The sequence below is a fragment of the Papaver somniferum genome, chromosome 2 (assembly GCF_003573695.1).
Source record: "Papaver somniferum cultivar HN1 chromosome 2, ASM357369v1, whole genome shotgun sequence".
In the NCBI taxonomy this organism is placed as follows: domain Eukaryota; kingdom Viridiplantae; phylum Streptophyta; class Magnoliopsida; order Ranunculales; family Papaveraceae; genus Papaver; species Papaver somniferum.
The window spans coordinates 165,650,502-165,667,384 of record NC_039359.1 but is presented as its reverse complement, the minus strand read 5'-3'; the positions used below and the strand labels follow the sequence as shown (position 1 = coordinate 165,667,384).

The following is a 16,883-nucleotide window of genomic DNA, read 5'->3' as shown; positions in this document are numbered from 1 at the left end:
CTTGCCGTCTCTGCCCATAATAAGTTGTCGCATCCGATTGCTAAAATATGCTAAATTCAACGTAAAGATTATTTCATTAAATATCTATCTATCAGCCATCAAGATACCTGATATGGCGAACCATGCTCCCACGGAATTGGTTGATCCTCATTATATCACGATGCAAAAGTCAACTTTTGTGCTATTAGTTGCTTCTTAATTCATCCGGTTACAAAAGTCCAACATCAGTTGATTCTCACATCTCCAATGATATATGAGATTCTCTTTGTATCGCAAAAAAGGAACTAAAGGTCCAATCGCTGACATGCCATAGTTGAAAGCAAATGCGAAAATCTTCATCTTTTAGGTCACAGGTGGCCAATGCGTTCGTATTCCATATATATTCCAGACAAAATAAAAAAAAGTCCAACACCCATATGGATATGTTCTTAAGCAAATAACTGGTCAAGGTAAATGCTATAGAAACTTGGAAAAATCCAAAGCATAATTTGTCATTATAATTCCCAGTTGTCTACAAAAGGCTTGCAATAAGCAGCAAATCTAATAATTAACTCCAAAACCAAACAAAATTGAGAACTTGTAACCTAAATGTCAGTGGCATGTAGGTCTCATTTCATTTGTTTTACATACAGCATGAAATGCAGCCTACTGCGTCATTAATTATATCATTCTCGTCTTAACCACAAAAATAGGCTAGCCAAACACAAAAATAGAAGCAGCATCCTTATATTTTACTTGCATTGTTTATCTGCAGCAGCAAGTACAGTTTAATATTGAGTAGCCTCGTATATTATTTGGTCAGCTGATGTCTCATATTTCAATCAGCTTTCAACCTCAAAATTTCACTGGCTGTCCTACGCCGGAAGTAGGGCATGTGCTCCTGCAAAGTTGAGGATAGATCATTATAAGAAACTCATACTCACTAACCCACCAACATCTGAATTTATTATATAAAATTCCATAAATAGAAAAGTCAATAAAGGAGAAAACAAGCTCAATAAAACTTTTTACAGTTGTATTTCTCAGACAAGACAGTGTTTGGATGTGTAAAACGATTAGCATCCCATGTTTGGCATGCTCTCTCGGAAATAGGTAAGCAGCAATGCCACGACAAGTCACAAGTACACAGAGAACAAAAGAACAGATGTAATACACCTCATGGCGTCATTTCTTAAGCTCTCATATTATATGCAACTGAAGCCTGATAGTGCTTATATGGTACCTATTTTTTCAGTGTACGCTGAAGGTCGATTCTATTGCAGATCTTTCTATTGCTTTGTTATGATCTTAATCAAGTGGCGCTTACCAGGCCAAAATTCAGAACTGCTTAAAATAGCAGCAGTATTCTACACAACGGTTGGTAAAAAGCGCCCAATTTCACTATTCAATGAGACATACTTCTACATCAACTAGGGAACCTAGATGAGGGTTGCCTAGGTTAGTTTTAAAAAGTAACTACACATCCGAGACATGTTTGACAAGTAGCCTTCCAAACAATTGGGAATAGGATACATAATAGAAGGGTGTTCATGAGGAATTCACGGGAAAGCCGTTGCAGTTTGGCCTTATCATATTCCAATGTAAAAAACCGTATCAGTATGCAAAGCCGTTCCGGTTTGGCTTTGCATCAGTATGCTGCCGACTTACCAACCACCTACACAGTCTTAGTAACTGCACACTGGGATTTTGGTAATAAATATAACACAAAAGATCATAATAAGTAAGAACGTTAGCAACCGTTATATGTTTACTATCCAGTGATGTAACTTACCTGACTAAAACGAAGCCCAAGACCTCTGCTGTAAAAATCGGAGTATTTAATCATGAACATTCCACAATCCCACCTGTTGAATAAACCCCATGTAAATAAAACGAAAAGCACAATTAAGATATCAACAAATTAGGGGATGACGTTAGTTGCCACACCTTAACTCTTGTCAATTCAAAGAGGCTTCTAAGAGCACAATAGCATTTTTAAAGATTTTACGTGTGCTGTTCTAATAGATGAATTGCCTTGTGAAATGTTTTGAAAACTCTTCCTAATGTTCGTAACTTCTTAACACACCTGTCTTGTTAAGTCATTTCGCTACTAAAAAGTTAAAACTACTAAAGAAGACATTCCTTTACAATTTTCCGCAGGAATATTGCATTTTTTATAAGAAAAACCACATACCCATTTTGTTGTTCAGGAAGATGTTTAACATATTCACGTTTCCAAGAGCTCACATCAATATCTTTTCCACTCTTATCCTTTACTTCGTCCATGAAATACCTAGCCTGACCAGCAATAACATTGACCACACTGAAGGTATTAAAACTTTCAATTAAGACCAGTTATGAAATTGAATGGAATTCTGCTGAAGTACAATAAAAATGATTGAACTATTTTTTTTATCCAAGATGTGCCAAAAGTACTTGATAATAGAAAATAAAATAAAATTGTTACTTGCTGGAGTACAAGTTGCCCCACATTTTAAAAGAACAGAAAAATGCCACAATTGCTGCCAAACATACCAGATTTTCCAAGACTTCAGTATCGACGCCTTTAAGAGAATCAAGATATTGGAGCTTCTCTTCCTTCTTATTAATCACTGCTAAGCACCAGTGTATTTGTTGATGTATGGGGACAAATATCTGTAGAGCATTAATAAGTCATTACACTTACAAAACCTGTGACATAGAACAAGTTCATCAATAATCAAAATAGTATTCGGAGAGAAGTGAGGAAAACAGTATACTTTGTCACACTCAATAAGACCGTATCCGATCTTCCTTTGGGTAGTCCACCTCTTGACGGCTTTGTAGTCATATCCTGTCCTCCCACTAGCCAACTGAATTGGGACATTGGAGGATAACAGAAAAGCAGGGAAACAAGAGCTCATTCTTAATAAAGAGAACTCTTACAAAATTGAAGTCATCATAAAACCTAGACACTAGTGAAGAGGAACAAACCATGATGAGAATAGCCTAACCTTCACAATCTCTATATACGATTTTTTTTTCGACAAAGAAAAATCTTTGTAAGCAAATACATGGAGCAGGAATACTTCTCAAGGTATGTGATCAAAAAAGTGGTACTTAACATCAAGAAACAAAGCATCACTTTTTATATTTAAAACACATAAAGTCCAGATAGTAGCAGAAGTAACAGGCCTAATGGGCAAACTTGGCGCTAACAACATCTGGAGGGTATATCAGTGCACAACTCATACCTTCTTATAAAAGAATGTGTTGAAGAAATGGCATTTCAGAAACTTTTTTGGTTCTCGCCTCTCCCGCTCCTTCAGTAATTCCAGATAAACATTTATTACCTACAAAAAAAGAAAAGATATGCACATCAAGGAGAAATTCAAATTGTTAATATCGAGTGCCTTATAGCATAAAGCAGCTTCTAAGACATGAGAAAACTAGGTAAAAAAGCTTTTCCAAATTAGCCAACTGAGTGAGTGGGAGTTAATAGCGGTGTTTAAGAACGGCCCATGATAATGCTTTTCAAAACTGGTATTAGTGTAAGAAGGGTCATTCAAATATAAGAATTAGCCCTTTGATCATCTCCTTATGAATTCCATTAAAGTGGCCATCAATTAAGTTTGTCAGTGTGATGCTTAGTAACCTTCTCTGATACATAACATAATACCTTTGACGTCTAATTTCATATAATGACCTTCAGAGACTATCTTTATCATCCTAAAGATAGTTACAGCCATGGAACACAGTCTTCTTTTTCCTTCTTTAGTTTTTTCACTTTTTCTAAGAGGAAATAGAATACAATCGAAACTGATCAGTGGTCACTGACTTACCTCATCATTCAACCAACCACCTGGTGTCAAGCATCGTAGAAGTTCCCCAGTAATCTCAATATTAGAATTCTCATGTGCCACCAGAACTTTCCGCCTGTAATGTCACGACTAAGTTAGGAACTCTTATTCCGCAAATAAATGCTATTTACTAGAGTCACTAACTGGAGTTCTATAAATTCAAACTAGTTATACCTTTTTAATGATGAAAAGGCAGCATCAACTTCCCTATCCTCCTCATCTGTAAGAGGTGTAAAAAGTCCTTCAACTACATCCTAAATACCATTGGCATTTAAAGAAAAAAACAATGATAATGAGTATCACAATGATAAAACCAATGACTGAAGCGCAATTTACAAAAGAGTAATTCAAAAACACATTGTACCTCTTCAGTTTTCTTTGAAGGTCTTGGGAAACCTGATAATCTTTTGTTCGCTAAATCAATTTGAAATCCCAAAGATTCCAACTTAGCATTCCTTTTCTCTGCTGATTTGTAAAGCGTTTTGTGCACAGGCACGCCCGCATATTCCAAATCTCGATCCACGTACAAAGCTTCCAACAATTTACCAGTCTCATCAACTTTTGGTTCCTGATTGCTCACATCCGACACCATCGAAGACGACCCAACAGGATTATTAGCGAATTCTTCATATTTCTCAAACAAATATTTATCTCCACTAGTTTCAAAAGGTTGTTGTTTCGGTTCAGAAATCACTGACCTTCCATCTACTACTTGAACAACTCCATCCTCTATTACCTCTACTTCATCAACATTCAAATCATCCTTAACTATATCCACCTCCCTCTCCTCCTTCTCCTTCTTACCCGAACCCCACACATTTCTCTTCGCCTCTTCCAAGTGACTCAAAAAATTCCCCATTTCAGTATCTCTACCTAGACTCCACGACAATGATGATAAAACCCTAGGTTTTCGAACAGGGGCATGTACTGCTCTACCTAAACGCTTACTAGGTTCGGGATATCTACGAACTCTAGAAGCTATATTTGTTTTAGTTTCAACAACAACAAGAGAGGTCTCTGAACTAGTAATTTGCATAGATGAAAACCTAGGTTTTTTCAATACTTGAAAATCAATAACAGAACTTGGAGAAATTGGAGATTGAAAAGAATTTACGGCAGAATTTAAGTTGAGATAATCGTTACCACGCTTACGGTTATTGATGGTTAAGGCACCCATGGTGACAAATCTTCAGAAATTCGTGTTCGAATCTTCAATCTGAACGAAACCCTAAGAAAGAATACTCCCATTTAAGGTTTATCATTACAATTAGAACAAAATCAAGACCCCCCTTGACAAACCCTAAATGAATTTGAGTAATTTGAAGGATTGATTAAACCCTAGAAAATGATTATTTTGAGTGAAGAAGGAAATCCTAATTTGGAGAATCCGGAGATCGGGAGGGAAAAAGTAATGAGATTTTACAGAGACAACTCCCGCCTCGAGCAAAATTTGGGCGTAATACCAAGAAGAAAGAGAGTGAAAAAAAATACAACCTACTATCGAATTTTTAAGGCCTGTTCGTACGCACATGCCAAGAACAAAAAGCCCTTTCGCATACTAGGGTGACATGGCAAACTAATTGCGCTACTATGGAAAAATCAATAAACGATAGACATTATAGCGAATGATATTATGAATAACGCTGGCGAGATTATCGTTGGCGTTATACATTAAATAGAGCGATGTAAATAGTATCGTTGGCGATATTAATTATATCGACCACTGGATATTTTGCAACGGCTATTTCCCCCTACTGGTTCATATATATACGCCCTCATGTTTCTCCAAGATACTCACACCTACTTCAACCTATATTTCACCAATTTCTCTATCTATATTTTCATTTTAAATTTCATAATCATCAATGGCGAGATCCAATGAAGAGAGGGATATTATTATCGATCGGTTTAGATTACAACAAGAAATACATCGAAGGAGGTTGCAAGAACTTGACGATGAGGAAGCTGAAGATAATAAACTCATCGACATTTTGATGCTAGTACATACGGGTCAAATACATAGAGTTCCAGATCCAAAGGAAGTGTTCTCAAGAAAGTATACGTATCGAGGGAGGGAATTTTACCATCAGAAGCTGATGCACGATTATTTTCTTCCAAATTGTGTGCACTCTGATCGAGATTTCCAAGGTCGATTCCGTATGCCTCGGCATCTGGTGATAAAGATTATTAAAGAGCTTTGTTGAGTAGAACCTCAATTTAGTTATCAGTTTGATGCACTGAATATTAGAGGTCATAGTCCTGAACAAAAAGTTACTTCGACTTTAACGATTATAGGTTATGACAGACCGACGGATGCGAACGATGAGTATCTTCGTATGGGTAAAACAACTCCATTCACTTACCTTTCATTGTTTTTTGAAGTAATTATTAATCATTTTGGTCCAACATATTTACGAAAACCAACCGAGGAAGATGTTAGACAAATATTGAGGGAGAATGAGGAAAGGGGATTCCCATAAATGTTGTGTAGTCTCGATTGTATGCATTGGGTATGGCAAGGATGCCCTGTTTATTGGGCCGGTCAATATAAAGGTCATTATCCAAAACCAACAGTTATCCTTGAAGCTGCTGCTTCTTACGATTGTTGGATATGGCACGCTTTTTTGGTCTCCCGGGTTCACAAAATGATATCAATGTTTTGCATAAGTCGCCTTTCTTTGAAGATTTGAAGCATGGAATTTGTCCCCAAGTCCGTTTCATGAATAACAGCCACCAGTCAACTCATGGTTATTATCTTGCGGATGGTATCTACCCAAAATGGTCCACCTTGGTTCAATGCTACCGTCAGCCTCCTGTCGGTGCATTAGGCCATACATACTAGCATTTTAACGATGCCCAAATGGAAGCGAGGAAGGATGTGGAACGCGCTTTTGGAATTTTGAAGAGGAAGTTCGCTATCATTTTTGTCCATATCGTGGGTTGAGTCCTCGTGAAATGCACAAGACTATGCTCACTTGCATAATTCTTCATAACATGGTAATTCAGGAAACCCGTCGTAATCCGGAGTGGACTAACTATGAAGATGGATATTTGAGGCCGGAGATTCAACCACAAAGAGGCGTCCCTGCAAGGAATTATGCTCAAATGACTAATTACATTCAGAACCGAAATTTGTATGACAGTTTAAGAGAAGATCTGAGATTGAATCTTTGGGCAAAGCATGGAAAACAATGAGTTATGTATTTTAATTTAAGTTATTTATTTTAATTTAAGTTGTGTATTTTTATTTAAATTAATGAGCAATAGACTTATTTAAAGTTAATGAGCAACAATATTTCAAATTAATCAACTTTTCATTTCAAACTAATATTAAGTAGAATGCAACAACAACACATATCAAATTAAAATGCAATACTTTAAATATTAAAACTTAATTTAATACATCAATCGTTTAGAGTAACTACTACATCAAACTCATCATCACCATTGTTGTTAGTAAATCCAGCTTGTTGTTCAGTCTATGCTTGAATTTTGTCAAATTCAATTTGCCACAGATGTTTTTACTGGGCGTTCATAATTGAAGTGTTAGCTTGAAGAATGTTATGCTTATCATAGTCAAACCCAAATTTTTCTTGAAAAATACGACTTTTTTTACTCACCCTGTTTTGAAATTTCCTATCAACTGCTCTTTGTTTCTCGACAGTCTTTTGATGTTTCATGAATTCCGCCATGTTAAATCCACCAGAACTCCCTCCTTATTGATCTAATTTTCTAGCTATTCTTGCATTGTTCCTCCCTAGAAGTTTTCTCTTACCATCATCATAATTATTAAAAACTAAGTTACCTTTTGGGTTTCTTGCAGTATCTGGTGAAGAATTTGAATTTGGTGTTGAGGGAGAAGAATTATACGGTGACCTTTCAGGTACTTGTTGATTAGTTAATAATAAATCTTGGATTATATTTGTTCAACACCTTCAAAATATGATAACAACTTTCGAAAGAGAACTGTTTACCATGTTTTCGCTACCAATCTAAACGAACATGTCTTTCAAAATCAACATCCACCTGACCACTCTCCTTGCCTGCTCTCTTGACTTGCATTATCAATGCAACATAAGCGGCTACTTCCCTGTTGATTACACTGAAGTGTTCTGCCAATCCTTTTGCATCACGAGAATTGATGTTCATGGTTTGTTTTTCATATTTATGAAATATATTATCCCACATGGTGTTACCATGTTGTTGTGCACCATCGATAAAATATTGGGTAAAATAAACATAATTACGACAAATGCATTCATCCTCTATCAAGCTGTATTTTGCACCACAAACTTTGTTTTTTCTAGCTTTGCCTTTGTCTTGACTTTAAGATTTTGAATCCATATTACAAGAAATAAAGAATTGTAGAGAAGGTATGATTGTTTTAGATTTGAAGAAGAAGTTTGAGAAATTCTATAGTGATTTAGAAATTATGGTGTGAGTTGAAATGAGATTGAAATTAGGTATTTATAGGGGGGGAATAGTAGCCGTTGGATGAAGATCTGATAAGCGATGATTAGAGAGTCGAGCGATAGCTTGACTAGCGCTGGCGATTTATGACCAACGAGCGATGGAAACTCTATCGCTCGCTGAAACTTTGTCGTGTATGCCTATATGTTATTCTTAAAATAAAGGATGAGAGAGTTCTCTATTCATAGAAAATTTACCTGATTTTGCTGTGAGAAGTTCCTGCAATGATGATAATAAATAAGCAGTTGACTAAATACAACCCACAAAAAAACTAAATACAGCCTAGAATTAAAAATCTAAATATTTATAACCTAATTTGTGAGAGTAACTAATACCTTCCTTTATCATATTTCTATGCCTCCTTAAAAGTTAGAAAATGTTTAACAGATATGGATATCTAAACACGAATTAATAGTTTGAAAAAGCGATTAATATGTATCTTTCATTACTGATCTGATTATTTTTATTTTTTTTGTTAAGAAACTTTGATGTGATTGAATTGAAGGTTTAATTTTTATCAAAAGGCTTAATATTTTTTTATTAATCTTCACAATATAACTGCTTTATAAGATAGCAAAATCAAACGTATATGGTTAATGAAAAGAAATTGATCCACCAGCAAATCAATGGATATATATAATTAGTTGTTTAGATTCGTGGTGAGATCCCATGAAAATGAATAGCAAAGATGTATTTTTTCGTAACTAAAAGATAGAGATGATAAAGGTGGGTGTTAGTTACCCATATATATTTAACGTCTAGATATCTTGAATTTTAAATGGTGGTTGCATTTTTTTTTTTTTTGGAATGAAAGAGGTAACCCTCTGTTTCATTGATAAGATAAAATTGAATACAACAATCCCAGATTCATCAAAAGTGAAATACATGATAAAATACAAATGTCTTGTACATTTTAATACACCAACATATATATTAAGAACATGAATTTCAAAGAAAAATCTGATGATTTTTGAGGGATGGTCATTGAATTAAGATTCGGCCATTTGGAGGATTTGAAGAAACTGTCTTCTTCACCATTTTCGTCATTAGGATAGAATTGTCTCAAAAGGGAGTAATACGCACACAACATCATTACGATTGCTTCCGGTAGCCATTGATCTTCACAAAAATGGAGAATCACTTTCTGCCAGGATGAATTTCCCTATTGATATATATGAAACGATTGTACCAATCGATTGAAACACCTTCAAGGCTATGAGAAACTGCTTTACAAACATCTAAAAAGCATATATAAGCCATTAGAGAAGAAAGCCTGTAGAAAATAAAATAGAAACGGGTTAATAGAAAACCCTAAATATCGCTTGAATCAGCGATATTTTATTTGATAATACTAATAATATATACAGATACTACTTGCAACCAAATCTGTGAAGAAGATCTGAAAAATTCAGATCAAATCCAGCAGATTTGGATCACAATGAAAAATTTAGGGAAGATTTGGAGATCAGAAATTGGAAAAAACGGTTACAAAGTGAAGAGAGGATGGAGGCCATCAATGGTGGTTGCATTTAAACCATAATTCATCAATCTTACCTATTAAACCAATCTAAAGGTAAAATAAATGGTGTTTTTTTTAATTCTTAGCATTCGGATGGATTTGCTGGTATTTGGAAAGTTAACGGTGGATTCACCGAAGCTTCAATTTGTGGTTCACACCTTCATAAACATTAGATTACCAGCAAATGGTGTATTCAATCTAAATCGCCATGATTTTTGTTACCTTGAGAATCAACCTTCATATGTTTTGAGAATCGATGAAAATTTAATCAAATTCTTTCCAAATTTTGATCATATTTGTTGTTAAACTTTGAGAACACGGAGAGAGAAAGAGGTGGTGAATTAATTTTGGTTTTGAATTTTTAATTAATTTTGATTTTAGGTAATAGAAATATTTAAAGGGTATATATGACTTTTAAGACACATTTGGTTTCTCCTGTCCATACTTAGAATATTAAAATCCTATGAAGCCCCCAAACCAAAAAAATTTCAACACCCAATAATAGAGTTCTTAAAATATGGGCGTCGACGTTGACTAGGATCAAGAGAAATTTCGCAAATCATCTAGGTTTTGAGTTCAAACTAAGTGATTCATCAAACATGGTTTTCTCTAATTCTCTTTTTCTCCACCCATAATAGTCGACTTATGGAAGAAGAAATGTGTTTAGTGAACCATTTCTGTAAGAAAAATATTATTGGCTCAAATTCCTGAAAATTCTTTTCCAGTTTTTGTTTCTTCTCCCAACGGGAAATACTTCCGCCTCACCGGTCATTCCCATCATCAAAATTCATGCCCTCTAAGCCACTCCATCAGTCCTTAAAAAATTTCATCAGAATCGAGCTCCACATAAAGCTCAAAAACATAAAACTGCATTAGGAAAATTCTATTACCAATGCGGACTCACTTAATAGCCCCATCTTTGATGTTATTTTGTACAATGGTAAATAAAAGTTCGTTCAAAGACTTGTAGAGATTTTAAATTTCAGATTCAAATATGGTTTTGGAAATAGTTGATTAAACTAATGCAAAGTGAATAATATAATAATAATTTTGAAAGACTAAGGCTAAGGATTCCACCATAATGAATGAAATGAAGGTAAATAATTATGCACGAGTTTATAAATATATCTGCTAAATAATGAAGTACACTATCTTATTTTCTCAAATTTCAAACCCTCAAATAATAGTTGTAAATAATAAGCATGGTACATCAAAAGAATTAACTCAAGCACGCAACATCAAATTCAATGAAAACTATTTAAGAAAAATTATTTTAAGCAATATGATAATGAAGAAAAGAAAATAAAAAAATAGTTATGAAACTCAAAGCATAAAATTACCAATCAAGAATATGGCTTTCTCCGTCGCCTTAGTCGCATGAAAATTAGTTCATCATGGTGTAAAGTTTCTCAAAATATTGATTCATTGCTCAAAATGCTTACAAATGATGAAAAATAGAGAATAATAATAGAAGGAAAAAAAAAGTGAAACTGCAACTTCTTTTTCTTCGAACCCCAAGCTCTCCATATCCCCGTAGTATCTCTCCCCCACTCCTATTTATACATAGCACTTGATATCTTCTCAAATATCTTGCATGACTCTAAAATGTTCATCTTTTTAATGGAAAATATCTTCTAAAATAAGTTTTAATTTATTCTTCACAATATTTGTTTCTCCAACTTAAACTCTCTATTAATAGATAAGTCAAATCTTTGAAAGATATTTTTTCTCTGATTACATAGAATATTCTCTTTTATTACACAAAATTCTCATACAAATTTGTTTTCAAAGGAAATAAGAAGGGTGCCACATATCAAAGACGTGGGAGCCTTTAACAATTTTCTAGGGCGTCTTTAGTAATTTTCTCCGGGGGCGCAAATATCACTTTTCGAGCAACTTTTTCCATTAGAGTTTGTTAGAGCATAGCTCGGTTGAACCCACCAAGCATTGGTATGGCAGGTTTGGTTGTCATATTTTAGTGAATCAAAACTCATTTAAAGAGTCGCTTGATTATATACTAGAGTCAACTTCGTATAGGTTAGCTTGAAAGTGTCAGGATATGAGACTTACATGTATTACATGAAGAATTAAAGAATGTGAATAAGTATGAAGCTACAACGACAACATCATCCTTCCTCTTGAGGTTAGTAATATTTGACTTGAACTGTTTCATTCCCCAGCGTATCTTTCAAGTCGTGCATATTGAAAACATAATTGCGAAGCTGTGTATGAAACTCTAGTTAGACATAGTATTAAGGAATACAATACGAGGTTTATTGCTTAACCATTAAACTTTGTATATAAGACATCGACATGATCATATGAATGCTATTGTGATTAGGTATGGGTATGAGTGAAGATTTCATCCCAGGAAACAATGTTTTACATTCTTTTAAAGGAAGTAAGTTCATAAACTCGTTTTGTGAATCGAAAGGGAAATCTCTAGGCTTATTGGTATTGTTATTCATTGCAAATCTATTTTGAATTACCAATATGTGTGTTTAGTATAACCGCTCATAAACTTGTTTATGTATCTTGGTAAAACTATTCACAAGGCCTGACTTATGTATTGGTATGACTTTTATTAGTGAAACCGTTCCTAAGTAATCACTCAAGATGGTATGATCCATGCCTTGTAGATAACAACTTTTATCTAGTCATTGGGGAACCGATCCTAGTAAGAGGTGCAACAAATTTACAAGAGAGAATCGATCCTTGTACGACACGTTTATAGTAAATGGGGGAATCGATCCTATGAACATGTGCAACAAGTTTGTAGTTTTTGGGGAACTGATCCTATAGACATGTGCAACCGAATACAGGTAGTTACCATAAGTTGTGGGGAGCCGATCCTAGTACCTAGTCAACTGAATTTTGGTAACTAGCATGGCTATGCACAGTACTCACATGAAGGTAAAACCGAATTTGTTATGGTAGAATCGTGTAGCCCATAATTGGTGATTTGATAGGATAATCAATCACATAGTTCTTGGAATTCAGACGAACCAATTCTAAACTTGTTTGGAAGTGTGGCAAATCGTTTCCAAGATTGTAAGTATGAAAAAGGACTTGAAAAGTAAATATGTCGACATAATTTGAACGTGTGCAGTAACTCTTATCATTAATTGTTCAAAGATATTCCTTAATAGCTAAAGGAGGATCCCATGATCGAAATAAATTGAGAATATTTTAATTAAGGTTTCTTAATTTTTATATGCTATTTAATTTCCAGCAATTTAATGCATATCTTTAGAAAATAATAATTAGTAATGTGCATTTACTGATTATATATTTTTCTATTGGGATTTCGGTCAATATTTGGACAGTGCATTTCCAGGAGTTATGAAAACCGATTTTGTGTATATTGCATATCTTTGAGAATATTCGGTTTTGGAAATTCCTTGGTGTCCAAACTTGCTTGTCTATAAATATTGAAGTTTGCATTTCTAGCAAACTAATCCTCAAATCCAGCAAAACTACCTAGTTATGTTGTTACTGGTGGAGCCGCCTATTCGAAGAGGAAAGTGACCTAATTAGGCGAAATCTCTTACGGCCGCTCGGTTAAAAAACTTCTTTGGGATTGAGAAGCTCTATTAGTACCGTTTGTGGGAAACTAGATAATTGTGGTTTATTATTAGTTTCCGATTGATTTGATTGACTAACGGTTGTTAAACTTTGATTGCACCTAGTTTGTTTATGCTTGAGAATCTTCTCTTCTGATATAAGATTCACTCAAACTAGATCGAAGTTTTGACGGGGAACTTTAGACTGTTTGTAGATTTAAAGACATCTTGTGATAATCCATTGTTAACAGATTTCGTTCTGTGCGTGATTTATCACAAGAGATTCAAGTTGATTGTGTGCAGGTGTTTATTGAAGATCTAAGAAGATTTGAAGACGAAGAAGATTTCTGATTTGGGTTCATAATTTTTGGTGTGCACAATACTTGTTTCGGTTAAAGAGGATCCAACTATAATCAGTGTATCCTTGTGGTAAATTGGATTGATTAGTTGAGTAGATCGGCATTAATCCAATTCTTTGTGATTCAAAGTATTGATTGCAAAATCTTGACAATTACTTTTGGTAGTTGTTATTAGATAGATCTAAGGACTTGACAAAGGAGTTTATTGGGATAAACGGAAGATCCTTTTGTCGAACTCACATCACTTGGTTGAAAAGAGTTGTTACCAAACATATTTGCTGTTCCTTTACTGTTTGGAATACGAACAAAAGGAATTGTTCCAAGTACGTGACTTATTACAAGTTGGAGGTGTGGGAACACAGGCGGAACTAGGTGAACTATAGGTTTAGTTGCTTGGTCTCAACTATACGAAGTTGGTTTGATTTTGTATAGCGGCTTAATCCTGAGAGTATTCAATTTTGGACAAGGTCCCGGGGTTTTTCTGCATTTGCGGTTTCCTCGTTAACAAAATCTTGCTGTGTCTTTTACTTTTCTATTTCCGCAATTATAATTATTTTTATTATAATTAGAAGTAAAATACACAAACGTCAATTCCTTTTTACTTGATAGCAATCCTATTGTGTTTGGTTAAGTCTGAACCATTTATCAAGTGAATAATCCGTTGTTGTATTGTCTCGATCTTGTATCCATAGTCAATCATGTAAGTTATCTTGTTGTCTTTTTGTCTCGATCTCGTATCCATTGACGATCACACGAAGTGTGAACCGATTAGTTGTATTATCTCGACTCAGTCTATAGACAATCACTTTCGGAGAAAGGACTTATAGGTGGAAAAGTTTTAGATTGAGGTATATTTGGGTACCCTCGTCTTTTCAATTGGTATCAGAGCAGGCAAACACGAAAAGATCTAACAATCTGTGTTTGATGCGATCTAACCTATAAAACATGAGTCAAAGTAGAGTTAAGCGAGAGGAAAAACTAAAAAAAGACTCAGTTAACGTATCACAAGATGTTGGAAGTTTTGATTTTAAGAAATGTTTAAAAGAGGCTTCTTCGTTAAGTTCTACTTGCACTTCTGAGAATAAGTTTGAATATTCTCAAGATGAGATTAAGTTAAGTCCTGTATTCGCAGTTAATGATTCAGACTTCGAAAAATCTCTTCTTGATGATGATAAAAACATTGATTCATCGAATATAGAAACATTTCATACAAAATAATTAAGCGAAAAATTTCTCTCATATTCAAGTGAACAAATTCATGCATTAGAGAGAGAAGGAAAGCTGATAGACAATATAAATTGTCTGAAAGCTAAGAATGATCGACTTTTTATTGATATTGCCTCCACAAGTCTAAATTTGATTCTCTAAAAAGGGAAGCTTCATTAGAGTTTCAATCTCTGAAAGAAAGGCTTAACAATTGCCTTGAGGAAGCAAAGAAAAATGATTCTCAACATATACAGAATCTTGAGGAGAAAGCAAGTGCTAGTGGATCGAATTTTTAATAGTGGTAAATAGAGTTGTCATTCACTCGGACTTAGTTGAGATTGATTCTAGGCTTAAATATAAAAATAAGAAATTATATACAAAATATGTCACGAGACGAAGAATTCACTGGGACTCGGGATATCATTTTTTTTCATATTCAAGTGGTTCAGAAATTAATCCTAGGAAATTATAGCTCCATACACAAGAAATATTAACTCTATTCTTTGCCAAAATTGATTTCGTAAGACATCAATTGTAAATTACAAGCATAGTGTATCAAAAGCACCTAAGACTAAGCATATACTATCAAACAAGAAAACAATTGATTAATAAAAATCATAAATCATTTATAATCGGTGCAAAAAGTAAATAAGGAATTAATTAAATTTACCACATGATGAAATTCAGCTTCATCCCTCGTCCCAGCGATGGGGTCTAGCTTCTCATGATGAAAACACACTCAAAAAGATAACTCATAGCTCAAATGGTGTTTTGATTGGAAAAATAGTAGAAAACAGAGATTTACAATGGTAGGTGTTGCAAAATAACTGTTACAAAGAACGATAAATGGAAAATGCCACTGTAGCAAATACAACGCTTCAGTATGTGTCATTGTCACTGTTGATGAACGACTGTTCTTTGGCGTCTTATGTTCTTCATTCTCTCCTTCAATGGCAGCAGCAGAGGCAAGCTTTGCAACTTCCTGTTCTACGCTCTGTTTCCTCCCCAATCTCCCCGTCCTCCCTCTATGCTACCCAAAGTCGTATTTATACTCAACAGGGCCAAGAATAACTCCTCATTACTCTACGAAATCTCCTATTATACGACAGTGAAGAAAAATATTCTCGGGAATATTTTCTTCCCTGATTTTCCTTCTCATGCGTCTGCAGATATGTAACATACTCCAAAAAGATTCTACACGCACCAGATAACATCAAACACGCCTCTACCATAAGATAACTTCCCAAAATAACGAGAAGCCCCGAGAATATTTCACAAAAAATATATGGGCCATGTTTTCTTCAAATGAGAGAATCGACCTTCCTTTTCTGAATTAAATACAGTGATCACCCCTGTTTTAGCGTAACAGATCAATACCAATCCAGTTCAAGCCAAGAATCTCGCCAAATATATTCATCAATCTTCACAGATTAAATGCAGGAAAACACGAGTTTTTCCCCACTCCCTGTTTTGCTTCCAAATGATTATCCAACCCAACTGGATCGATTCCAGCGACCATACCACTCCTGTCTAGTCCAGAGGAAAATACCCAATGATTTTCAGCCTTTTAATCTACCTAAAACACGCTCAAATCGCAAACCCTAATTATGTTCTTTCGCTACAAAACCTTCCCGCCAAAAGCGTAGTTTGAATTGGAGAAGATGGGTGCCCCTTAACCGTCTGTGGAGTGTAAATAACATGTATCCAACTGAGATGTACCTTATAAATTAAGGTGCCCCTTATCCAAAACTGAGAGTCCGAATAACATGCGCCCTCCGGGTGCCAAAATCAACTTTTCGAGCCAAATTTTCCAAAAATGCCTACAAACACATAAAATACCAAAATTAGTACAAAATCGAGTGCCAACAATACTATAAATTGAGGACAATTCAGTCATAAAAATGTGTCTATCAAATACCCCCAAACTTATTATTTTCTAGTCCTCGAG

General features: G+C 34.8%; 1 protein-coding gene across 2 annotated transcripts; it reads right to left on the bottom strand.

Annotated features, from left to right (window-relative positions):
• Positions 1–466: 466 nt before the first annotated feature.
• Positions 467–5,308, bottom strand: LOC113349670 (ubiquitin-like-specific protease ESD4). Of its 2 annotated transcripts, none has more exons than XM_026593683.1 (9): positions 4,183–5,304; positions 3,993–4,072; positions 3,801–3,894; positions 3,213–3,311; positions 2,739–2,831; positions 2,515–2,634; positions 2,174–2,277; positions 1,772–1,844; positions 467–880 (listed from the first exon to the last, which is right to left on the bottom strand). In XM_026593683.1, exons 1-9 carry the CDS (start codon positions 4,993–4,995, stop codon positions 818–820), a joined length of 1,539 nt encoding a protein of 512 aa, XP_026449468.1. In that variant the 5' UTR covers positions 4,996–5,304; the 3' UTR covers positions 467–817. The 2 variants fall into 2 exon arrangements, 1 of the variants encoding a protein (XP_026449468.1); XR_003360315.1 differs by having other exon boundaries at positions 470–880; positions 2,471–2,634; positions 4,183–5,308.
• Between the last annotated feature and the right edge of the window lie 11,575 nt (positions 5,309–16,883).

Excerpts from the sequence above, each read along its gene's own strand:
- LOC113349670 (XM_026593683.1), bottom strand. The coding sequence starts at position 4,995 with ATGGGTGCCTTAACCATCAATAACCGTAAGCGTGGTAACGATTATCTC. Across the intron at positions 3,895-3,992 it reads GCCTTTTCATCATTAAAAAG|GCGGAAAGTTCTGGTGGCAC; the intron begins GTATAACTAGTT and ends GTGACATTACAG. Across the intron at positions 2,278-2,514 it reads CTGAAGTCTTGGAAAATCTG|GCTAGGTATTTCATGGACGA; the intron begins GTATGTTTGGCA and ends ATTGCTGGTCAG.